The 24,101-nt window shown below is 27.3% G+C and overlaps 3 protein-coding genes across 14 annotated transcripts in view; all 3 read right to left on the minus strand.

The window, feature by feature from the left end:
* Positions 1-1,347: 1,347 nt before the first annotated feature.
* LOC145191140 (uncharacterized) lies at positions 1,348-8,573 on the minus strand. 5 transcript variants are annotated; one of them, XR_016445127.1, is made up of 14 exons: positions 8,348-8,573; positions 8,073-8,250; positions 5,319-7,263; positions 5,019-5,092; positions 4,772-4,877; positions 4,485-4,573; positions 4,276-4,366; positions 4,109-4,183; positions 3,871-3,998; positions 3,660-3,746; positions 2,696-2,814; positions 2,430-2,533; positions 2,138-2,287; positions 1,348-2,036 (listed from the first exon to the last, which is right to left on the minus strand). XR_016445127.1 is itself a non-coding variant. In XM_090067226.1 (14 exons), exons 1-14 carry the CDS (start codon positions 8,381-8,383, stop codon positions 1,895-1,897), a joined length of 3,303 nt encoding a protein of 1,100 aa, XP_089923352.1. In that variant the 5' UTR covers positions 8,384-8,573; the 3' UTR covers positions 1,348-1,894. The 5 variants fall into 5 exon arrangements, 1 of the variants encoding a protein (XP_089923352.1); XR_016445126.1 differs by having other exon boundaries at positions 3,871-3,894; positions 4,051-4,183; XR_016445124.1 differs by having other exon boundaries at positions 3,871-3,894; positions 5,019-5,117.
* LOC145191141 (aflatoxin B1 aldehyde reductase member 2-like) lies at positions 8,571-13,063 on the minus strand. Of its 3 annotated transcripts, none has more exons than XM_090067235.1 (10): positions 12,373-13,063; positions 12,148-12,209; positions 11,989-12,052; positions 11,664-11,697; positions 11,355-11,501; positions 11,027-11,076; positions 9,401-9,480; positions 9,253-9,319; positions 8,993-9,108; positions 8,571-8,923 (listed from the first exon to the last, which is right to left on the minus strand). In XM_090067235.1, exons 1-10 carry the CDS (start codon positions 12,433-12,435, stop codon positions 8,629-8,631), a joined length of 978 nt encoding a protein of 325 aa, XP_089923361.1. In that variant the 5' UTR covers positions 12,436-13,063; the 3' UTR covers positions 8,571-8,628. The 3 variants fall into 3 exon arrangements, 2 of the variants coding, with proteins under 2 accessions (XP_089923361.1, XP_089923363.1); XM_090067237.1 differs by having other exon boundaries at positions 9,401-9,476; positions 12,373-12,449; XR_016445131.1 differs by lacking the exon at positions 8,571-8,923 and having other exon boundaries at positions 9,401-9,476.
* A 339-nt stretch (positions 13,064-13,402) lies between these two features.
* LOC145191419 (phosphatidylinositol 3,4,5-trisphosphate 5-phosphatase 2A-like) overlaps positions 13,403-24,101 on the minus strand; it is a 401,680-nt gene continuing 390,981 nt past the window's right edge. For 3 of the 6 annotated variants that reach the window (XM_090067227.1, XM_090067228.1, XM_090067230.1), the window contains 15 exons: positions 23,927-24,008; positions 23,790-23,855; positions 23,546-23,607; positions 23,237-23,294; positions 22,937-23,070; positions 22,748-22,835; positions 20,627-20,723; positions 18,672-18,742; positions 17,627-17,653; positions 17,445-17,525; positions 16,810-16,848; positions 15,314-15,353; positions 14,297-14,318; positions 13,749-13,919; positions 13,403-13,667 (listed from right to left, as the gene is read on the minus strand). In XM_090067227.1, coding sequence (XP_089923353.1) covers positions 13,626-13,667; positions 13,749-13,919; positions 14,297-14,318; positions 15,314-15,353; positions 16,810-16,848; positions 17,445-17,525; positions 17,627-17,653; positions 18,672-18,742; positions 20,627-20,723; positions 22,748-22,835; positions 22,937-23,070; positions 23,237-23,294; positions 23,546-23,607; positions 23,790-23,855; positions 23,927-24,008 — 1,080 coding nt within the window. In that variant the 3' untranslated portion in view covers positions 13,403-13,625. Of the gene's footprint in view, positions 13,668-13,748; positions 13,920-14,261; positions 14,319-15,313; positions 15,354-16,809; positions 16,849-17,444; positions 17,526-17,626; positions 17,654-18,671; positions 18,743-20,626; positions 20,724-22,747; positions 22,836-22,936; positions 23,071-23,236; positions 23,295-23,545; positions 23,608-23,789; positions 23,856-23,926; positions 24,009-24,101 lie in introns of those variants that run through there. The other 3 variants (XM_090067229.1, XR_016445129.1, XR_016445128.1) reach the window with 3 other exon arrangements.

Raw genomic sequence — 24,101 nt, forward strand, 5'->3', positions numbered from 1 at the left:
TAAAACACTTATTCCATACAAATATATTAAAATAATTTAACCAAATAATTTAAATGGTGCTCAATGTTTAAGTTAAAGCAGTAACATGCAACAAGATGACGAAATAAAATTTATCTCTTGCTTTAAGGGTTATTTATATATATATATATATATATATATATATATATATATATATACATACATACATACATACATACATACATACATACATACATACATACATATATACAGTATTGTGAGAAAGTTAAGAACCACCAAAAAAAAAAATCACAGTTTATTTTTGTTTTTAAATTTTTATTTAACTGAAAATATTTTTCTGGTAAAAAAATAATAAGAAATTTTAGAAAATAGACAAACAAAATAAAAGATAATAATAATGATAAAAACTTTTAATGCATTTAAAGTTTTATACGTAATTTTTATTTAAAAAAAATTGTGAAAAAGTTAAGAACCACAGAACAAAAAACGGTAATTTTTACCTAATACCGCGTAATTCTACCATGAATTTTTAAGCACTCATTAATACGATTTGGCATTGAGTCTGTTAAATTCTCTAAAATATGTTTGGGAACATTTCCAAGTATTGCTGGTAAAATATTGCGCAACTCCTCAAGGCTCATTGGTGCTTTCTTGGCAATCTCTTTATCAAGCCAACTCCAAAGATCTTCAATGCAATTTAGATCTGGGCTATTTGGTGGTCAAGTTAGACGCTCAATACTTTTGCTTTCGAACCATTCAGAGACAATTTTAGCCCTGTGACATGGTGCATTGTTCTGCTGAAAAATGAACAGAACGCTTTGCTCAATTTGCAAAATCAAACGCGGTCTTCCAGGACGATGGCGATCAACGTAAGATTTTGTCTCTTTGAATCTTTTGATGATTGTTAGCACCGAACTATGTGATCGTTTTATTATTCTTCCAATTTCACTAGCGGATTTTTTTGTTTGAAATTAAATACTGTTATTGGTTTTTTGGTAATGACTCAGATCATTGATAAAATATTTAAACAAAAAAGGTAAAAATAAATTAAAAAAGATGTTTCCGCCGCATTTAGCACAAAAAATTCTTTGTGGTTCTTAGCTTTTTCACAAAAAAAAATATTTAAAAAAATTAACACACAATATTTAATCCTTATTTTTACAAGTTCTATTAGTTAATTTTCAAAAAAAAAAAAAATCTTTTTTCTCATGTTCTATTTAATACGTTTGAAAAAAAAGACTACTTTATTATCTTTAGAATAAAAATTAAATTTATTTGAAAAAAGTATTTTTTTTTTATTTAGTGGTTCTTAACTTTTTCACAATACTTTATATATCTGAATTAGCGCGGAAAAACGAGACGTACACATAATTCTCATCTAAATTTCGTTTTTAATTTGCTAGATATAAAAAATACTACATCTTTATGCATGCATAGCGTACATTTATTGTTACTGTCTACATTTTTTATACATACGATTTTTGTTGAGGTAATGTAGATTTTTATGACTGACTGTAAACAAAAGTAAATAGGCGATTAAAAAAAAACATGTAAAGGACGCCATTTATAACCACGAAATGAAAACGCCAAAAAAACGCTATCCCATCTTCAATGCGAGTTTAAAATGTAATCAAACTTTCAATTAGATTAATCTAATTGGAAGCTTGATTACATTTTATCGACAAATTTTCATTCATCAGAAATTGGATTTAGTTAATAACGTAATCAAGTCGTTTTATAACTTTACTTTACAGGTTCCGCAGAATATGACGTTATTAGAGAGTAAGCAAAAAACAGTAGCATCAAAAAAGAGGTGAGCGAGTCCGCCTCATTTAATTCCCTGATCTTGCTTCCATAAACTGTCCAAACTTTTGAAGCCGTTTGAAGAAAGTTGAAATGAAACTGCATACTATCTTTAGACAACCCATATTCTCATAGAGTTGTCGACTTCGCGAGCAAGTGGTGACTCTCCACTAGAATCTGAGTCAGAAGAGTCATCAACAAAAAAATGACGTTGTCCAGATGTTGACACCAATAACGGCAGAGAAGGATGAAGACTGGAAAACGAAAAGTTATTTTTTGACATCTTAATTACACTTATCGATAAGTGTGATTTTGTTAATAACTATTTAAAAGTTAGCAAAGATTTAGGACAAACCTGACACTATTGACAACATCTCCATGTGCTCGGAACATTTTGTCTGGTTTAAAGTAATACTCATCGTCTTTCAAACTGTCAAACACGTGATGTAAGTTATAGAACGCTATCGAACGATTCGTGTTTCCAGTGAACACGTACGAATCACTCCTTAAAGTAAAACAAACCGTTAAAAAAAGGTCCTATTTGTTGGGCAAAAAATTACTGATTGTGACATTCACAAAGTTATCTTCTCATATAGGCGTGATTTTATGAGAGAAGACAACCCTACCCTAAGAAACTGCAGGAATACCTGTCTATATCAAACTGTATTCTTTGATTAGTAGTAACTTCTCTTGATAATTTAAAAACAGGGATAGATGTGCTTCTCATATCCCAACACAATATTTCATTATCCTACAATGATAAAAAATCAAAAAAAAAAGAATTTATATTTGTTTACAGGATTTCGTTTCATTAAAAAAACAAACAAACAGGAATTTCTGGTAGAACAGCTAAATTTGGGTTGCTACTCAAAATATGCATTTATTTAGCATTTTGTATCTAATTTAAATTTACCTTTCGGCCACCACTGAGTAAATAGCAACCATCGTTTGTGAACTGCACTTGCGTCACCCCTCCTTTATGTCCTTGCATAACACATATCGTTTCATCTGTGTTGCAATCGTACAAAGCAACTAAATAAAAACTTTTTTCTAAACTTCTCAAAACTATTTCAAGCGATTTTCAAAAGCTTGTGATTTTATCACACAATTTTATTGCAACCGAAGTGCTTTTAAAGTTATTCGGGATTTTATACAGAAAACAACAAATAGTTTAAACGATTAAAATTAGCGTAATAATGGCGATAAAAGATTCAAATTATTTTAAAGCTATCATTTATGGTCAGGATGTTTGCAAACGATACAAAATACTGAGACCTTTGACTACTCTAATAATTCTTTTCATTATTATATCCTAATAAGTTTATCGGCCGTTTAATATTATCAGCCGAAAGATTGAATTAAACTTTGACATAAAATCCATACTACAATGCGTGCTTATAGTCAAGCAACAAGCAATGTCCAAACACTATGAGCAATACAGTAATAACTAGGAATAATATATGTATTCTTTTCTCTTTCTTCCCAGTAAACATTGGACGTTTAAGGACGTCCAGTGTTTACTGGGTTTTACTATAAATTAATCTTGTCTTAAAATGTATATTCTGAATGAAAGTGTAAGAGTTTAAGCCTGCATTACACCAGAAATGATATATTCAACTGCAGTCCAGCCTGCTTTTTCTTGAGAACTACATTAAGGGTAACAGATAAAATTCGTATTATTTTTAGTTACACAACAACTTTTTATCAGATGTCAATAAAAAAACAACAACATTAAACTTATCAAGTTTCACATCAGATTTTACGAAATTTTGAAAGAAAAAAAAAAAAAAAAAAAAAAAAAAAAAAAAAAAAAAAAAAAAAAAAAAAACAAATTTTAACATCATTAATCAACTAATTGAATTCAAGTTAAAAATTACCTGTCCTTGCAAATGAACCAAGAGCATAGCATCCATTATAACGTTTAGGAAAATCTATACATGACACAATACCATTTTGCATACGACCTAGATTGCGTTTAATGATTAAAATGATTTCAATGCACACTAATCAAAATGAACAATTTTCAATAAAACAAATACAAAGCAAAATAATACAAAACAAAATAATACAAAACAAAGATAGACTCACTTTTCTTCCGAGAACCTTTTTTCCCTAAAAATCAGATTGCAAACGCAAACCTTAACTCAATTTTTTCGATTGCTTTGATTCTTTTTCTTTTTTAAATGATCTTTTCAATAATCAACTACTTAACATACCTATATGAAAGTATATTTAAATTTTCTGTATTGCGATATTTCAAAAACATACCCACAGTACTTATTTCTATGCAATCTCTACCAGGCCTTGATGATTCAAATATACGTACAGTGTTATCAAAACCAGCATATATTTTGCTTCCATCTGCATTAAAAGAGACACTAAGAGCACTGGTTAATTCGTCCTAAACAGAATTGTTTGAAATTCATCTACTGTTTTCAAAACCCTAACACTAATCCCCCTTTAAGACTTTATTTGGACACATATTCAACATACCATTTGATCAAAAGCACGATAAGAACATTTAACATCACCAGTAACAGCGTCCCATAAGTGAATAGGGTGATCTCGACTACTGCTCAAAAATCTATGATAAAAAATCATACAAATACATATTATCTATCTCTTACATAAGCACAAACTTACAAACTAAAAAATAAACATAAAAAATAAAATTAAAAAAAAACAAATTTAAGATGACTCACAAGCAAGAATCTGGAATTGTAATGTTCATAAAAGGATACCAATCTGTAGAATACACTGTTTCACCACCAGGCATACGAACAAAAGCCCGCTAGAAAAAATAACAACAAACAAATTAATGCAATTTCCTTTTTGATACAAGAGATGATTACAAGATACAAGATTTGGAGAAAAAAAAACAAAACGTATGCCCATTCTAATGTCAAAACACGTCACAACTGATAATACCCAATGTTACTTTAAAAAAGTATTGGGAAACATCTGTGTTGCTTTCACTTTAAATGCTTACCAAATCCATGTGGTTTGAATTACACTCTAGTATGTCATCAGGGAGCTTAAACACTCGAAGCAAATTATCATTGCTATTAGTTAAAATTAACTGACCATCTGGTGACCTGTAATAGGAAAGAAAATCTTTTTTCTTCATGTAAAAACATCTGTTACAAAATTGTACCTAAGTTTCTTTTAAAACAGGCCAACCATTAAAAGTTTGAAAATGACCACAAATAAAAGTAAGAAGAAAAATTTTATAATACCAAGAGGATCCACGAAGAAAGTTGTCTTGAGATGAACCAAATTCTTTTGTAGAGCAAGCCACTTGTGTAAGTTCCTTTTCAAAATTATAATTGATTAAACTAAAAAAAAGCATTTTTTGAAAAATAACTTTTTAAACATTATACTTATTATATATTATTTTTAATATCTTAAATTCTTTAAATGTATAACATTAAATAAATATGTTAATAATAAAAGTACAAATAAACATATTTAATACAACTTCTATAAACTTATATTACAAAATATAAAAAAAAAATAAATAAGAATATCTTTTTTACCTTTGATATGAATAATCAGATTCGTCTGTAACTTTATTCCCTGAAGATCCCAAAAAAGCATCTTCTGCACAGTTGCTCATACTTTGTTCACTCTCTGTTGGATTTATTTTCAAAGGAAGATTATTCTTTGAAGTTTCTAAATAATTTTCTTTATGATGCTCTAAATTTTCCACTTTTTTCTTTGGTGTTTTGTTAAATTTTGTTAAAAAAAGAGCAGTGTTTCTTTGAAGTGCCAAGTGATGTTGTTTACTTTTTTTGATGACATTAACAGAACCTTTTAACATTTCATTTGGACAATCAATTGATTTTTGTTCATTGGTATAAGAATGGTAGCCAGGTTCGGGAACATTTAATACTTTCTCATTAACAAGACTTTTATCTTTCAGAAATAGCTGAGAACTTGAGCTGAGAACTTTGTCACAAGAAAGGTTGCTTTGCTCTTTCGAGGAATCGTTCTGACAAGGTTCAAGTTCATTATTTGAAATAGAATCCATTATGGACGTGATGGTATCAATTAAAACAGTATTAGCTAAACTTAATTGATCATTGCAGTTTGATACTGATGCATCTCCTATATTCTTTGTTAAAAGATCTTTTTCATTTAAGAGAACTTTATTACCATCAGATTCAATATCTTGATTTTTTTGGTAAACATTAGTCATGTTAGTTTTATGCGCAAGATTAGATAATTCATGTTTAATTGGGGAAATCTCATCACAACTGCTGTTTATAAGTAATGAACTGACTTCACTATTGAAAGTTTTAGCAAATAAATTTTCTATCAAACTATTTTCTACTTGGTTTACATTAGGTAAAGAATCAGGTTCTTCTGGTGATAAAACATAGTCTTTTACAACATCTATATTTCTAGGTATGTTTTCTTGAGCTTGTGTTTTATCTGTGCAGTTCTCAGTACCACTTTCTGAACTAAATATATTATCATTCAGACTTAAAGGAACTATCATGTTTTGAGTTGATAATTTGCAATCATTAAGAAAACTATTTTCGTACATTTTGTCACTAACCACGTATTCCAAAGTGAATTTCTGAGAACCAGTTTTGGAAGGAAACAAACTAGTAGCATCATTTTCAGCCAAATTTGCAGCACCTTTTGTAGTGAAATACAGTTCTTCGTCACATTTTAGTAAACTTTTGTCATTATCATCAATAGAAACATCACATACCATACCAGGACTTAAAATAGTTTCAGACAATTCAGAATCTGAAATCTCTGTATAACTGTCTTGAATGCCAATTTTATTTTGAATGGTTTCAGAAAAATCAGGGTTAGAAGTAAAACAGGAATGGATTGCAGGTTCTTTCTTTATATAATCATTTAGATGAGCTAACCCACTGTACTCTTCAGTTTTGATCTGTGTTTGACAGATTTTACTTTGTCTAAAAAATGCTTGCTTATGATCAAAGTTCTCAAAATTTTCTGCATCTAAAAAAGTTAACAAATTGTCCTCAGTTTTTTTAATACACAATTTTTCGGAGTCTTCATCAGATGACGATAATTCAATACATTCTACTTCTGATGAATCATCTGACAGTATAACAACTTTATCTGGATAACTTTTTAATGGAGAACATTTTTTTTTAATGTCAATTTTTGAGTATCGGGATCTATTATGCATCAGGTCAGATGCTTGAAAAACTTGCTTTGATTCCATAGCTTCCTTTGTATGCATCAATTCATTTGTAAAAGTTTGTTCTTTTGTCTTTTTCTTACGCTTCAGATTTCCTTTTTGTCTTGTTTGCAAAGGTAATGTATGATTTGAAACTATTTCTGATGGTATTAGACTCTCATCAAAAACCTCTTTAACTGGAACTGTTGTTATCCCATCATGTAGAAAAAACTGATTATGTGCAGACTGCAATGTCTTTTCCATTACAACTTGATTTTCTTTTTTCGCATTAGTCTTCTCAACCCACACTGGTTTTTCTTTGAATATATTTACAAAATTTTATTAGGTGAAATCATTCAAATTTTATTCAAAATTTAATTTAAAATAAACTAAAACATATAAGGTTGCAACAAAATTGTAGCAGTAAAATTGTTCTTATCTAATTTTGCTACAAAGTTAAGAACAACTTTACTACTATGTGTGTGTTTGATTTTTTGCATACTTTTTCAAGAGTTTTTTTTTACTTCTGCTTAAAAAAGTAATGGTTTCAGTTGTGAAGACTCAGTAAAAAAAAAAAAAAAAAAAACTAAAATTATTAGTTCTTTCATGAGCCTTAGACATCTTGGAAGTTTTCTCACACATTTAAGTTGTCTTAAAGAAAATAGCATTCATTGATTCTACAAACAATTTCAAACAGCTTTCAAACTTTTTGGAACCTTTTTTTCAAACCTTTAAAGTGCTGACTAGAAAAGTTGGAAAATAATATATTCTATAATCATTTTATGTATTTGAAGTAAATTTTGTGTAACACTAAGAATTTCTGTAAATCACTAAAATAAAAACGTTCACAAGGGAAAGTTTAAAGGTATGCAAAATATGAATGTAAACTAAAACTAAACTAAAGATTTTAACATATTTTCACAACTTATTTATTTCACAACACATTTCTGGATTGTGGTTATCTTTATTTAAAAAGTTCTTGTGCAAATAAAATATTATTAGCTATGAAATAATTACTTAAATTTACCAAAAAGTAAAACACATAAAAGAAAAAAAAAAACAAAAAAACTACATCTTACAAGACAAAAAAAAATTAAGTATTTATTTAGGTCATTTGTTTGCTTACCATTTTTCTTTTTCATCATCCATTTTGGTACTGCATGCTCTGGGAGAGGATCATTCTCAGTTAGTAAAACTTTTCTTGCAATCAACTCCTCTGTGTCAGGTATATCAAGTTGCCAAAAATCAGGTGGAGTGTTTGAAACCTTTTTTGAATGAATTAATGATGATTCAACCTCACTACTCTAAAAGTTTTTAATAAATGCTTAACTCATTTTTATTTCTCTATAAACAATACAATAATAGTAAAAAATCCTAATAAAGTAAAATAAAAAAATTTACCTTTTTAACAATATCTTCAGTTTTCTCAGCCTGCATGGTTTTTTTATTTATTACTTTTTTTTTTTTTTGTTAACTGTATCATTACAAAATATCATCTTAACATTAAAAAAAATCATAAAATGTGAATGTTTATTCTTCTTCATATTTTTGAAAAATGCAGATGATAAATTATTGATAAACTACAAATTTTGTAATAAAATTTATGGATTTTAATAAAACTCAATTTGAAAATGAGATTTAAAATATATTATAAAAGAGATTTTTTATTTATAATAAAATCATCAACGATTATACTTTGGACACTTAGACTTAATAGCAAGCCAACTTTCATCAAACGCCTTAACCACATCATCATGGAGAGGACCACCATTACATGCATCAACATTTTGTTGAAAATGTTCTGGCTTTGAGAAACCCAAAATAACTCCATCATCATCTTGAAGCTGAGAGTGATGAAACAACCACCTTAGAGATGCTTCCAGTAGAGTAACCTCTTCACCATATACATTTCTGACAACATCATTAACATTTTGTGCACCAAACTTGTACAGATCTTGCCAGTAACGATCTTGGTAACTAAAAATTTATGTCGTAAAACAAGTCCTAATTATTAAAAAAAATATCCCCTAACAAATTCACACTCACACTTTAGTCCATTGGTTTGTCCACCCAGCTTTGCCAGAGGAAAAAAATCTTCCTTTTGGCTGCTCTTCATTTTCCAGGCTAAAGTCATACTTTCCAGTCAATAGACCCCCAGCAAGCTAAAAATAACATATTTTAAGATGTTTAATAACAATAACAAAAAAGTTGCTGAGTAACATGCTTCAAATAATAAATTAACATTAAGAATAGATAATTGTAAAAAAAAAACAACAACAACAACAAAAAAATTACAACAAACTTACTGGATTGTACACATAAAATCTAATACCAAACCTCCTTAGTGCTGGAATCAGTTCTAACTCAACATCCCTAAAATCCATAACATCCATAAAATGAATATATGATTATCATAGATAGTCTAATAAGCAACTTCAAAGATGTTTTCAATACCTGGTAAGTGCATTATACATGCCTTGATAAACAGTTGGCAATACATAACCATTTGCCTTACAGATATGAAAGATATCTACCTAACCAACAAAAAAAAAACATTAAGTAAAAATCTAAGAAAATAAATATAATATGAAAAACATTTAACAATCAGCTTGCTTTATTTACATTATATAATATTATAAGCAAATGTAATACAAATAAACAGGCTGTTATAACATTTTTTAAAACCATCTTTTTGAATTAAAAGAATAAAAAGTAAAGAAATTTCATATAGTTCTGTAAAAATAAAATGGTAACATTTTCTTGATTTTTTCAACTTTGTAAAAAATATGGTTCATTTTCTTTAAAAAATCCCTCTTTTACCTCCAAAAGAAAAAAATGCATTTTCAACATCTTTAGATTTTCAAGTTTTAAATAAAACTATTTTTCTTTTTCTTATTTGGAAACCCAATTCAAAATGAGATTATTCCATTAGGAAGTCAAGTTTTATTAGCAAATAACTTTAATATTTATTAATGCTGGCATTACTACTCTTTTCTTTATTATGATATTGACTTGAGGACAATTTATCATGATATTGACTAGAGGATATTCACTAGAGAAGAAAACACTGTGAAAGACACACACACAGAAAATGCAAATAAGACTGATTGCATATCTGTTATTTTCACTAGTAATCTTCAATTTTTTGAAAATTCAAAATGAAATACTTCATCATCAACTTAAATTTTAACTGCTGTGGCTATCACTACTACTAATCTATTTTTCATTGTTATCTGTATTGATATTACTAATAATCTATATTAGCATCTTTTTTTTTAGTACAGCGAGTAATAAAGTTGAGTAATGAAGTTATAAGGAAAATTTTGAAATGTATCACCATGATGAGATAAGAGGTGTATCTGTGCTGACTTAAAAGTTGTTGCAATCTTGACATCAATTGGGTAACACAAAGTGTTATTTCTTTAGTTGTGAGGACCAAACTTTGCCCACAATTACACAAGGATAGATTACCCTCTTCATAACATCAGCATCTCTGAAACAAGCAGCACCATTCACCTGCTCTTAACTGATCAGCTAAATGTCATCTTACCAGCTTTGCATAAAAAACTTGGCTTAAACAAGCAGTCAGTGAAGATGTTAAATAAAGAGAGTACAGCCATCAACAACCTTAAAAAAAGTTTCTAGCACTAAGCATAGAAAAAATTAAAAATAAAAAAATGTTATAGTTGTTGATTAGACCAAATTAGCAACAGCTTTAGTCTCATTTTCTAATACTGCAGCTGATAGATTGTTTGACTGATTTGCTAAACCAATTATGGAAATACAAAATGCATTTAACAATCTTCAAATTTTTCCATTTAATTACAGACTTAAAACTAAGCAGACACTCAAGGTTGTAGTTTTCTACTCTGACGGAAAAGTCCAATTGTTACTAATTCAAGTTTCTCTGGTAATACTCCTGTTCTTATAGCTGGTCAGCCTCACTGACCATCTTTTTTTTTTTTTGACTTGATTTGTAAATGATTGAGTAAAGATTCTAAGTGATCTCTAATATGTAGGTTACAAACCATCTAAATTATTAAAATTGATAAAAACAAAGGTCATCAAACTGAAACATACCACTTCCCAAGATGCATAATTAGACAAACCAAACTCTTTAAACTTTCCTTCTGTAATATATATTAAAAAAAGCTTTATATTGAAGAAACGTTCAAAACAAATATATTAAGAAAGAGAGTGAGGTGATAGGGTGGAGGTAATGCAGAATAATAATAAAATAGTTTATACTTAGTGAAGTATTATTTCTTAATTTACTAATTAAGAAATAGTACTTCACTATATTATATGAACAGTGTAGAACTTATATATAGAATTTTAAGAAAATAAAATTTATATATAGAATATTAACAAGATAGAATTTAAAGAACAAACCACTCAAAACAATTACCTGTAAATAATTGATTAATCCCTTTCAATGTCTCCTCAATAGGAGTGTTATGATCAGGAACATGTAAATAAAGAATGTCAACACAATTTTGTTGCAATCTTTGCAGCGCTTCATTAACTTGTTCAACAATTTTTTCTGCTTGATAACCTTAAAAAAAAAAAAAAAAAACTCTAAAAAATAGTAAAAGCAGCTCTAAAAAAAGGATTACGTTGAGTTTAATAGAAAAACATACTGCACAAAATGGCATAAACAATTCATTTATACACCACAAATACAAACTTTACAAACAAAAAACTAAGAAAAGCTTACCTTTTTGAGGATTAGCTTTTGTAGCAATTTTCACCTTGAAAAAATACACGTTAACATATCAAATAAAAATAATAAATGTAAAATGTTGAGATATATTGAAAAATTTATAAGTTTTTTTTTTATTCAAGGTAATGTTTTATAGAAATATAAAAAGATTATCACTTTAAAAAAAAATTCTACAATCATTTTATGTTTTTGAAGTAACTTTTGTGTAACACTTTAAAAATTTCTATAAATAGTTGGGGATAAAAAAGCTTAGTCACCCTAAAAAACACTGCTAATATTTATTTTGCACCCATATATTATTAAGTTTTTAATGTCATACTTTACTAATGTCTCTGCATATCTTCAAACCTCCAAGGATTTTCTCAGAATTGCCTCCTTGGTACCTGTATAAATATTTAATAGAATTTCTTACATAAGTATTTAAATTTTTAAAATATTCACCAATTTATTTACTATCAGTAACTATATTTGCACATACAGTATAGCAGTGTCTATTTCTTTGTAACCAAGTTTCAACCAGTCATTAATCATTTTATGAGACTACAAAATTTAATTTAATTCATTACTGCCTCTTCTGTATAATAAAAAAAATGAAATAAAAAAAAAAAGAAAAATAAAAAAAAAAAATTAATAACAAATCAGCAATACATTATTATATAATTTATAAAATAACAAATTATTATATATTTTATAAAATTTTCACCTGTGCTTCATTTAACTGGCCACCAAATGCCATAGCTCCAAGAATTTTGCGAATATTTGCCATTATTTTAAATTACTATAAAGTTTTAATGAAATTTGAACAGCATTATTGATACTTAAAAAAAATTTGAACAAATTTAAGAACTTAAAAAAACCTAAAAATTTAAAGCTTCAAAAGTATATCAATAAAACAAAGATTTAGTAAAGGAAACAATGGTGAATCTAAAAAAAAGAAAAAGAAAGAGAAACAGAAATCTTTATTTCACTTTAAAGTATATAGGTACAAGTAGTTCTATTTTATTTTAAGGTCTGTAAACTTAAGGTCTTAAACTGCACAGGTTAAAAAAGTTATAAAAGGCTAAAGATTAATTTTTCTTTTGAATTTAAACAAAAATTCAAATAAAAAAATCAAATGACAAAAATCAAAAAAAAAAAATAACTTTTAGAAATCCTATAACATGATATAATAATTAAAGTATGTTCTAACATTTAAAGACCTAACAGTTAAATTTTTCTCCAATTTTCAGTAATTGTTTACATTCCACAAAAATATAATTTCCCAGGTAAATTAAAAAAAACATTTGAGTCAAACAAGACAAAACAAGTGTTACATAGCAAACAATAAAAAAATATAGAGATAAATTGCACACGCACGCACATACAATAAAAGATTATTAATTAAATCTAGATTGTTGTGAAAACTTTAATTCTTGATCTATTACAAATGTAATATAAAAATTTCTTTAAAAATAGTTACAATATACAGTATTTTTGTGTGAGAAAAACTTATGTACAAAATAAAAATCATAGAGAATTCCCCATTCAGTTTTATATACACAAACTCTTTCACATCAAACTGTGAGTCAAAGTATAAAACTCTTATCTATCAAATGTTTAAACCTAAGAAAATCTAAAAAAAGTGGATTTTTAAAGAAACAAATAGGAAAAAAAAAAATTGTATTAGCAGAAAATGAAAAATATTTCTGAAGATTTCCATACAGCTTTCAGATTTATTTTTAGGCTACCTTTTTAAATGGCACACATTTTAAAACTTTTAAAGAATATGATTTATAAAATACAATAAATAATCACTTTACTCCAAGATGATTACAAAATAAAATAAAAAAAGGAATAGAATAGAATTATAAAAAAAAAAAAAAAATAAAAAAAAAAAATTTCTTTGTTTGAAAATGCAAATATTTGATATAAAAATTCAACATTTTTGTGTTTATTTAAAAAAAAAAAAAACCCAATTTAAAATTTGGATGAACACAGCTCTTTAGCATGCTTGATAATCTGCAACAAAAAGATTTGGAATGAGTTTTACAAAAATTATTACAAACATAATTATAAAAACATCTCAAAGCAAATTCTAACCTGTTTTCTATGAGTTTCATTTTCTATTTTAATTTCTATCAGCTCCTCTTCCGTAAGCTTAGACATGAATTTTAGATTATCATAACCATTCTTCACCAAGATCTTGCAGTAACACTGACAATTAAATGTTAAAAGCCATTGATATAATTCTGACTCATTGTCATCTTCACTCTAAATATATCATAAATTATTCAATTAATGAAACAAGGTTAAAAACATAAGGTTTGATTTCAAAAAAACAATTTTTAAATAAAATTAACACAGAAAAAACTTTGCAATCAAGAAAAACTACCTTGTCTGAAAAAATAGTAACTGTAGAATATACTATCATATTTGATTTTATCATATATTGATGTAATATTGCAAGTGCATAAATTTTTATAAAGAAAGTTTAATCTTAAAATGAAAGTAAAAAATGTTTCTAGTTTTGGAACATTTTTTTTTTGTTTTACAATCAAATTAAGTATTGTAGAACAGAAATGTTTTAAGAAATTAATAAAAAAGTATGCTGACTTTTTTCATGAATTTCCTAAATTTTCAAAACTCACTTCATGGTCTTCAAAGGGCACCCTAACCAGAAGAAAAAGAAAATTAAAAAGAAAACAAACTTAGTATAGTAAAAAAATATTGGATAAAAAATGACATTAACAAACAAAACCATATACATTAAAGCCACATTATACTTATCTAAAATTTGTGTAAAAATCTTAAAACTAAATTTTAGAAGTGTTTTTATCATGGGTTAGGGAGTGACTTTACAAATGGGTTGGGCAAACCAATACTCCTGAGAAACTTATTAGCAAAAATATTTTAATCAGGTAATAATCAAGTTAAAAATGAGATGAAAATGCAAAAATAGCACATGATAAATATCAGCTGAAAGAATTTTTAAATTCTTAAATTATTTTTGAAAGCTATAAATTTATTGATATTATTTTTAGATGCTTACTTTACTCTACTACATCATTTATACACTAAATATTTATATTTCAGAATTTTGTAATTGCACAGACAACTGCAATACATCATACATTACAGTTAAAAGAAAAAGAAATTCTTCTTGAATTCTTTTACCAATGGTGCAGAATTTAACAATCTATAAATCATAAAACTCTATTAGATTGCAAATGCCTGGAATAAATATTGATTTATCTCTGTTCACAAACAAGGTAAAAAACATCAAGCCATCAAAAGATAAGGTCAATGAGTTCTGCGTGTAACAACCTATGTGATATATTTCTTTGCACTGATGATATTGTGGTGTGAACAGTTCTTCAATGAGGTACACATTGAAATTGAAGACTTAAGAAAATTTTATTTCATGTTAACTTTAGTTATTTTTGTGTTACTTTTTTTTTTATGTCATTTTGCTATTCAAATTATTTTCCATTGTAACTTTTTACAGGTCAGTGATACTTCATTAAAAAAGTAGTTAGAAAGGACTTATTTTAGAGAAAAGTTTAGTAAACAAAATGTTTTTAAGATTTCATTTTACTTAGAAAATAACTCCCCAATTTTAAATCATTCTTTTGGGGTATGACATGACCTTATATATATATCATTACCTATTGCTAATTCCTGTAGTTAATTCACTTGCTGTATTTTCTATAAAAAGAAAGTTACACTCAATAAAAAAAAATTGTAAAAAAACATTTATGAATCATAGTTTATTTAAATGAACAAAACCAACTGCAATAAACAAAGACTGTATCAACTTTAGTAAAGTTTTTATAATCTCAACAAATAGTAAACAAATCAAAACCTTTATATGGATAAATTCCAAATAGTTTTAAAATATTTTTGACACTCATTAAATTCTTTCATGGTCATTGTGCCATTTTCTTGTGTATTTTTAGAAAACTTTAAATTTTTCAAAAAATTCTTTATTAAAAAAAAAAAGAACAAATAGGGTATCTAATACAACGGCACTGAAAGACTTTTGATAAAAAAAAAAAAATTATTCATAGCACAGTTTCTGTATTAATTTTCATATTATAAAAAAAAGGCACACATGTTTTTATTTTTGCAAGACATTCTCTATATATAATCCTTTCTTTTTTTAACAGCATTTAAAATTTTTTTAGTCCTTCCTTTTTATTTTAATTCACAAACGAACTGTTTAAAACATTTTTCATCAGATTTTTCTGCATTTTTCAGCTGATAACATAGACAGTCCTTTTATTTTGCCCAAAAAAACCTCATTGAAATTATTTTCTGTGCTTATATTGAGAGTGGTTAAAAGAGAAGTTTCAGATGATAACAGCTTCCATTCAGATATTTCATAGGATATTGGTCAAAACATTTCTATTATCATACAATTACACTTAGATGTGGTTGAACTTGTTATTGAAGTAAGGTTAGGCATAACGTATGTGTAAATAGCATCAGATTTTTAGGTGACTGTTTTGAAACTTTCAGGATAAATGACTTCTAGATTCTTTTACTTTTCCTTCCGCAACTTTTTCCTTTGTTTTAAAAGTGAATCAAACCTGCTTGTTGGATATTTTGTGCAATATGTTCACTTTTTTTTTAAAATAAACGAAATAACCTAACTTCACATTTTCAATTATTTTAGCTGTGCAACAACTCAGCAAAACTTTTAGAGTTTTGAGTTAATCATGGCGTCTTAAATAACTGTCCAAAATGAACACTGTTTATAAAACTGAATCAATTAAAAAAAACATTAAAAAGGAAGACTCTAAAATGGGGAAAACTTTAAATCACCTGCTATTTTGAAAAATATCCAAAAGTTTGCAAAGTACTGTTAAAAGCTACTATTGCCCTTATTCTTTAATAAATATTTTTAGAAAATGTTTTGTTTGACAACTGAAATCTAATATCATTTTTAAAATGCTGATGGTTAATATTTATATGGCTCTTAAAAAGTAATTTAAAAAAGTCTAAAAATGGCTTTACAAACTGAAAATAAAATCTAAATCAAGTGTAAGAATTTGAAATAACAAACAATTCATGTATAGAGACTTTTAGTGTTTACCTCCACAAACTTTTTACAAAGTCTTATTTTATAGTTAAAAAGATATTAAATAAACAATTTACTCACGGTTGTAGGATGAAAATGGTTTTGGTGGTGACGATGGTGCTGAAAAAAAAACCCAGGTAAAAAATAGACACCAATTATGATGATTAGTATTAGAATTGTTATTGTTCATACAACAATTAAGTTAATTACAATTAAAATTATGCTTTGATCTTGTTTTTTTTCTTTATATTTAATCTTTGATAAGTTCATATTTTTTTGAATTGCACTTTGATATTTTAAAAATCCACCCAGAAACGCACAGAGCTCAAAAACTAAAACTACTGTAGCCAAATGTAGCTCTGATCTCCCATTAATAATTAATTTTTTGCTTACTGTATATTTTTTGCGAACCCCTAACAAAAAATTGCAGTCAATATGAGCTACTCCATAAAACCATGAACATTATTAAGAGCCATCAAATCTATAAAAAAAATCTTTTTTTGAAACTGCAGACTTCTGTGTATTTTCTGTGTATAGAGAAATATATTCTGCATAACAATACTGACAACATAACTTAGAATTTCAATTATGTTCCAAAAAACTGCTATTTAACAAAATCTGATTTTATGCACAAAAAGAGAAAATAGACTTTACACCATCAGTTTAGGCATGTTTTGATCTAAGGTCATCAACACTGGCACTTAAAGAATACACACCATTAGAAGATTGGAATCCATTCTTAGAATCCAACAACTGTTCATGTTCTGGTAATGGGATCTGTGAATAAATGGAACTGTCTAAAATAATTGAAAATAAGTAATATAATCAAAAATGAGTTATTTTTTCTGTGCTTTAAAAATAAAAGTAAAATAAATTTAATTTCAGGAACTTTTTTTACCTGAGTCTTCACCCACAGATATTATAGCTGTAAATAAATAAAGGTCACTTTCATAAAATAAGCACAAGCCATTTATAATAATGAAGATAAAAACAGCTGTTGGGAACTGCTGAATTTAAGGTTTTCTATGTTAGTTTCTTATTTTAGCTAATGTTAAATATGTTCCAAAAATGTAGAATTAAAAAAAAAAAGGACAAGTTTGTCACTTAAATCCAGCAGCCGTCATGACAACAAAAAAATGCATTGCAATTATGAAAAGCACTGACAAATTTTTAATTTAATATTTGTTTACAAGAAATAGTTATTAATAATTACTTTTAGCACAAAACTGATCATATTTCATTTTAACTAAAGTTGAAATTTTTCAAAAATTTTTTATTTTTTTTGTTCCAATATTTGGTAAATATTTATAATTAATAATTAACATTTAGTTTTAACAATTAATACTTAATCGCTTTAGCTTTAAGTTCTCTATTATTGTTGACTTTTAACACTAGTTTCATAACTATTCCTGTTATTTAGTAAATATTAAAATAGATGCTCATTATTGGAAATTTTTTGTGATGTCAATTATTCAGAGCAAGAGTGATTATTTTCAGTCATCATAATGCAGAAGTGTAATTAAAAAGCAGATTTCTTGATAATTTTAATATCTATTATCAAAAATGTTACAATGTAATAAAATGCTTTAGTAACATTGTTTTGAAAATGTTTTTGAGAAAAGGTTCTTAATTTAAAATCTCAGCGTGAATAAAATAAACTTCAGCGTGAATAAAGTAAATCTCAGCGAGAATAATATAAATCTCAGCGAGAATAAAATAAATCTCAGCAAGAATAAAATAAATCTCAGCAAGAATAAAATAAATCTCAGCGAGAATAAAATAAAATCATTCTATAATGAAATGAAGTTTAAATTTTTCATTTTAGATATTAGACAAATATATTTTATTGATAGTATATAACATTAACGCTTTTATTATTATTTGTAAATGCCATACCAATAAAACTACAATAATTTAATTTCAATAAGCATAAATTTCTTTACCATAATCAGTCGACTTAGGTTTATTGACTTTTTCACTAAAACTTTTTGGAGCTTTCATTTGCAGTTTACATCTAAAATAGGAAAAGAAAAATTTTGATAAATTTTTTTTTTTGAATGAAATCTCAGTAAAAAAATAAAATACTACAATTTAAGCATTTTTAAATAAAAAATTTTTAAAACTTGAGCATCAAGTAAGTTCGAATAATAATATGAGCATCAAGCATTTTGTATGACACTTGATGACATAAATACTTTAAGTACATTGAAAAAAAAACTCTATGGCATTATTTCTTGAAGCAAATAACATATCACAGCATCACAACATTGAAACTAATCCCATAGTTATAATGTAATCTGAAACAACATGCTAAAGAAAACGTTTTTCTTTTCCTTTTTGTATTTTCTGTTTGAAAATTAAAATGAAATAGATACTATAGACATACATCTAACCACCCATATCAACAATTAACAATGAATTACACAAATAAATAAAAAGGTACTGAAGTCCATCAACAGAAAATTATGTAAAAGAAAAATTTGAAGGTGAATAAAGAGAGAAATGTTGAAGGAAGGTTATGAGGGGCTGAAGGTCACTCTAATCAAAAGAAGATTGTTAAAAAAAGAAAATGTTAGTTAATAGTAAGATCTGATGTTGACCTTTAAGGAAAAAAAAGACCTTTTTTTTAAAAACTTTTAATTCCATCATCAAAAAAACATTCTTAAAAAAGAGAATGCACATGTCACAATAATAATTTATACAAAGTAAAGCAAATGTTTTACTGAAATTGGCAGTAGAGCAAAAAGAAAAAAGAACAAACATTTTATAAAAAAACTTCACCAATCATTGGGTTATCACATTGACTACTTGACATCTTAAGCAATAACAATAAAAGTCATGATAAATTTGTCTTTCTTACTACAGCTGAAGATTTTGAAATGTAAAAAGGATTTACAAAAATACCAAAAACCAAAGTGGATAAGAAGAGCAAATCACAGATTCTTACATAAATGAAACATGCTGGTTACTATAACTTCTCTACCAGTGTCACATTATAGCCCATAGGTTAAAAAAAAAAGACTTTTTTGAGAGTAAATAAGGAATGCATGAGAGCAAGTGCTTAAAAAAATATATAAACATAGACTGGGTTAAAAATAGTTGTAGGAGAGCTCAAAGATTTAAAAGGCTTTGGCCCAAAATATTTTTCTTTTTTTAAAACCTCTTAATAATTCAATTCTTTTAATAATTCTATTCTTCTCTTTTAATAATTCCATTCTTTTAATAACTTTATTCTTCTAACTTTTTGTAAATTTATAAATAAATGTAGTAACTTTAATAACAATTAATGTAATAATGGTGATCCATTTATATCACAGGGTTGTCTGATCTTACTTTTAGGAGCTAATCAAAAACAAACTACACTCAAAATATGCAGACTTTTCTAATTTCTGCTTACTTAAAAAGTGCTCACTTTTAAGTTCTAAATCTCTTAGTAAACAAATTTCTCAGGTTCATTCAAACTTTTGAGATGATCTAAACAATGATCACTATTAATATCACCTCAATGTTGAAACAATAAGTGGCTCCGACTTGTTATTATGAATACCTTCTAAGAAGCTGTATCAGGTAAGCGCATTATTTTGATTAAAAATTTTATCAGAAATATTTGCTTGGGCCAAGATATTAAGGAATTACCAAAATTAGGAAAAAGATTCTGAAATTGAGTAAATTTTTGGTTTTATTTTATTTATCTGATAAATGCATTTCTAATGAGCTAAAGATCTAAAGCATTTTCAAATAAATAACTACAATCAATGTTTTTCTGAAATAACTGCAATCAAATGCTTTTCTATATATATACATACATATATTGGTCATAAATGACCAACTAACACACTAAAAGTTCAAAATCAGTATGTATCACAACTCTAAGAAATCAACACAGCATTACACTTACTTGAACACACCAGTTTCTATACCAAAATGTGTAAGTGGATAATCAAACTCTTGTTCCTTATTTGCAAGAAGTGGTTTTAAAGCAATAACACATTCACCTAAGCAAAGATATTGTGATAATTTTAGAAAATACATTTATAAAATTTAGCTTAAACTAATTTTATTAAATATAAAAAAAAAAAACTTTTTATATAGTCAAAATATTTTATTTGGGTGTGCTTATCACAGTTAAACTAGTCTTTCTATTCAGTAAATGTAGAGATCAATCAGATATCAGTTGGGTGATACTTTTCTGGCTCTGACCCATTATATAATTTTCTAATAGTTATATATACAACCACAAAAAATCACAGTGTACTTTAGACGACCCCCAAAGTGTGAAATTGCCATTTTCAACACAGTATTTCAAACACACAACTCACTACCACTACGCCAAATTTGTTAACACTAAACAACACAGCTTTTTTTATTTATGTACACATCATTATCAGACAGTAAATGCAGGTCAAGAGAAAAGCATCCAAAGATGAGCAAAATGCTATTTTTGTAAAATTTCAAAGTCAAAATGGAAAAAGTTTTCACAGCTGCTTTTTTTTCACATTACCTATATATTTAGTAATTCATCAGTGGTCAGCTTGACAAATACTCCACATACCATTTCTCTGTTTCATTATTAGCATGGTTGTTGCATTTCTCAATCAAAGCAATGACTTGCTCAGCACAATAAATTATTGACTGTAAGCAGGGACTGCCTGTTAGATTCTGTCTGGCACCACTATTCAACTGGGACAGACTGTCATCAAATCCAACTGGATTGAAGAACATGGAGGAGATACTAGAAGGCAGCTCTGTCAGCAGGTGTTGCCCACATTCTATTTTCATGTCGCTCACAAGTAACTGCTTCTCTATGCATGATAGTTGTGTATAGAGTATGGCAAGAGTTGCCATTTCTGGGCTAATGTCTTGTGAGCCACTTAACCCCAGTAGCTCCCTTTTCCTTAACTTCATATTACTTCATATTGTCCTGCAACTTCAGTTTGTTAATTTGCCCACCATGTATGTTAGTAGCTACAGCAAGTCAAAATAATCATTACATGGATGTTTTTCAGTTAACTGTTTCATAAAAAATGATTGTAAACTGGCTGTTACCTCAATTAAGGGTGTTTCACCCAAATTTGGTTCAAGGCTGTGAAATTTGTTCCAGGATTCATAAAAACGTTTACAGAAGAGGATCTCAGTAGTAGTTGATGATCCAAAGTAGACAGTGAAGACATCAGAAAGTAATATCTCAGTATTTCCAGTATCTGCCTTCTTCTTGTAAACTCATTCTACGACATTACTTCTGGGTTCTTTCTGGATCTTTAAAAGCTGTTTATCTTCTTCAATACTTCTCAACTGGTCAGAAGGTGCATTACTGATGTCAAACAAAATGTCTAGCTTTTCACTGATTTCTATTGTGTCTGATTTCCCAAATCTATTTGATTGTTTCTTGTTTTATGTTTCATTCACTTTACATGCTCCACATACAAACCTTTAAGTTTCCTAATCATATGATCCTTCTGGCCAGTACGTAAATTTGATTTTAACCAGAATGGTAGCAACTGTTCTTAAACCTGCTCTGCACTGTCATTTATGGTATTTTTTGTGGTTGTGTAAATAACCATTAGGAAAGTATTTAATAGATGGGAGCCAGAAAATTAAAGATGATTTTTTTGGGACACCCTAGTTATAAGTGACAATAATATCCATAAAATTGAACTGAAATTCTCAAAGTTTGCTTGTGTGCAGTATTTCGGAAATAGTAAAGGACCCTGTAAATGATGTGATGTAAGAAAAAATTATCTAAACTTATACATTTTATAAAAATTTGAATTTTAGTAAAAAATTGAAGCATCTTTAAAATATTAGAAGAAATTAATATTTGATTGTAATTTAATTATGAGAGTTTTTTTGACAATAGAAAAAATGAAAAAAAAGAAAAAATAATTTGACTAAAACAATAAACTGGTGTTATAAGAAGTATAAAAAGCTGATGCTAATTTAACTATAATAAAAAACTAAAAAAAAAAAATTTCATATAATCTTAAATAAAGTTTTATGCTTAAAATCAAAGCACCATTACCATATGATTCATGACTATCTTCTCCTTTCACTGCTAATAAGATGTACTGATCTTGTAAATATTCAGCATCTGATAACACAGGTATTAACTAACAAACAAAAAAAAACAAAAACAATCATTAAAGTATGTAAGACACTTCTGAACCAATTCACCAAATTTTACTTATAACAGATTTTTTGAAAAAGACACCTCAGGGAGATCTGTTTTAGCCCACCATGGATAGGCATAAGTCTTTTGGTCAACTACACAACAGTCATTACGAAAAAGACTATCCTGCTTCTTTTTACAATCAAGCAGAGAATTTCTTTTACTGCATATTGGTTCTAGAAAATAAGTAGCAATTTATAAGAGTTGCTAATGAACTAATAAATTTATATCAAATGCTTTATTAGTTGATATAAAAATCAAAAAACTACTTAAATTAAAACAAGACACAATTTGACACAAACTTGCAAAACAAAAAAAAAACAAAAAACAAATTGCTGCTACTTTCAAAACAAGTGGAGTGGAATTCCAAGTGAAACTTTGTAGAGCTGTTTGTTAAAACCTAGATAGAAAAAAATGTATTTTAGATAGTAAAAACTTTTTAAGAGTGCTTAAGTATTTCAATGTCTAGTATGGCAAAAGGCTCAAACAATCCTTTGTCGTACTGCACTCTTATGGTTTAAAAACATGCATCATTTGTAAAATGTTATCAACTTTTCATAAAATGTCTATTCTAGGATTATGGAAGGGTGTGCTTTCAATCTAAGTTAAAAATTTTTAAAAAACTTAGAAAAAGCATACTAAAAAGCTTACTTTTGCTTCTGCAGCGAGAAAAATCATTTTGACATGATCTTTTATGTTTAAGGAGTTGGATTCTAAGATAATAATAGTATTAAAGTAAAATTTTAAAAAAACAAAAAAAAACAAAATTTGAAAATCATTAATAGTTAGTGCTAATGAATGTCTGCATTGCAACAACAAAAAGTTTTTTGACAACAACAAAAAGATTTATTAGATAAAATCAAAGTACAATGAAATACAACAGAAAATCACTTACTCATTTCAACATCAAAGGTTGCAAATACAGGGGAATGATCACTTGTATAAATTTCGTCTGTGCAACCTTCAAAAAGGACATGTATAAAATTATTACTGAAAAAAATTGCTGATTTCGGTACCAATACTAATATTTACCATAGCTTCTATTTTGAATGTCAAGTTCAGGGTAGGTTTTCCATAAAATTCTATCACACCATGATGGTACATTAGTTCTATTCTAAATATCAAGAAAGTATGCTAAGACTTAAATCAGTGGGGGGAAAAATAGATTGTCAAGACTCATTAATTATGTCATCCTAAAAAATTCCAC

This window comes from Hydra viridissima, unplaced genomic scaffold (genome assembly GCF_058129835.1).
Source record: "Hydra viridissima isolate aposymbiotic clone 2 unplaced genomic scaffold, HvirCarnegie_v1 scaffold_11, whole genome shotgun sequence".
Taxonomy (NCBI): Eukaryota; Metazoa; Cnidaria; class Hydrozoa; order Anthoathecata; family Hydridae; genus Hydra; species Hydra viridissima.

Excerpts from the sequence above, each read along its gene's own strand:
- LOC145191141 (XM_090067235.1), bottom strand. The coding sequence starts at position 12,435 with ATGGCAAATATTCGCAAAATTCTTGGAGCTATGGCATTTGGTGGCCAG. Across the intron at positions 12,210-12,372 it reads GCCAGTTAAATGAAGCACAG|TCTCATAAAATGATTAATGA; the intron begins GTGAAAATTTTA and ends TAAATTTTGTAG. Across the intron at positions 12,053-12,147 it reads GAAATAGACACTGCTATACT|GTACCAAGGAGGCAATTCTG; the intron begins GTATGTGCAAAT and ends ATATTTATACAG.
- LOC145191140 (XM_090067226.1), bottom strand. The coding sequence starts at position 8,383 with ATGCAGGCTGAGAAAACTGAAGATATTGTTAAAAAG. Across the intron at positions 3,747-3,870 it reads AAAAGGTTCTCGGAAGAAAA|GTCGTATGCAAAATGGTATT; the intron begins GTGAGTCTATCT and ends AACGCAATCTAG. Across the intron at positions 2,815-3,659 it reads TGGTTCATTTGCAAGGACAG|TTGCTTTGTACGATTGCAAC; the intron begins GTAATTTTTAAC and ends GTTTTTATTTAG.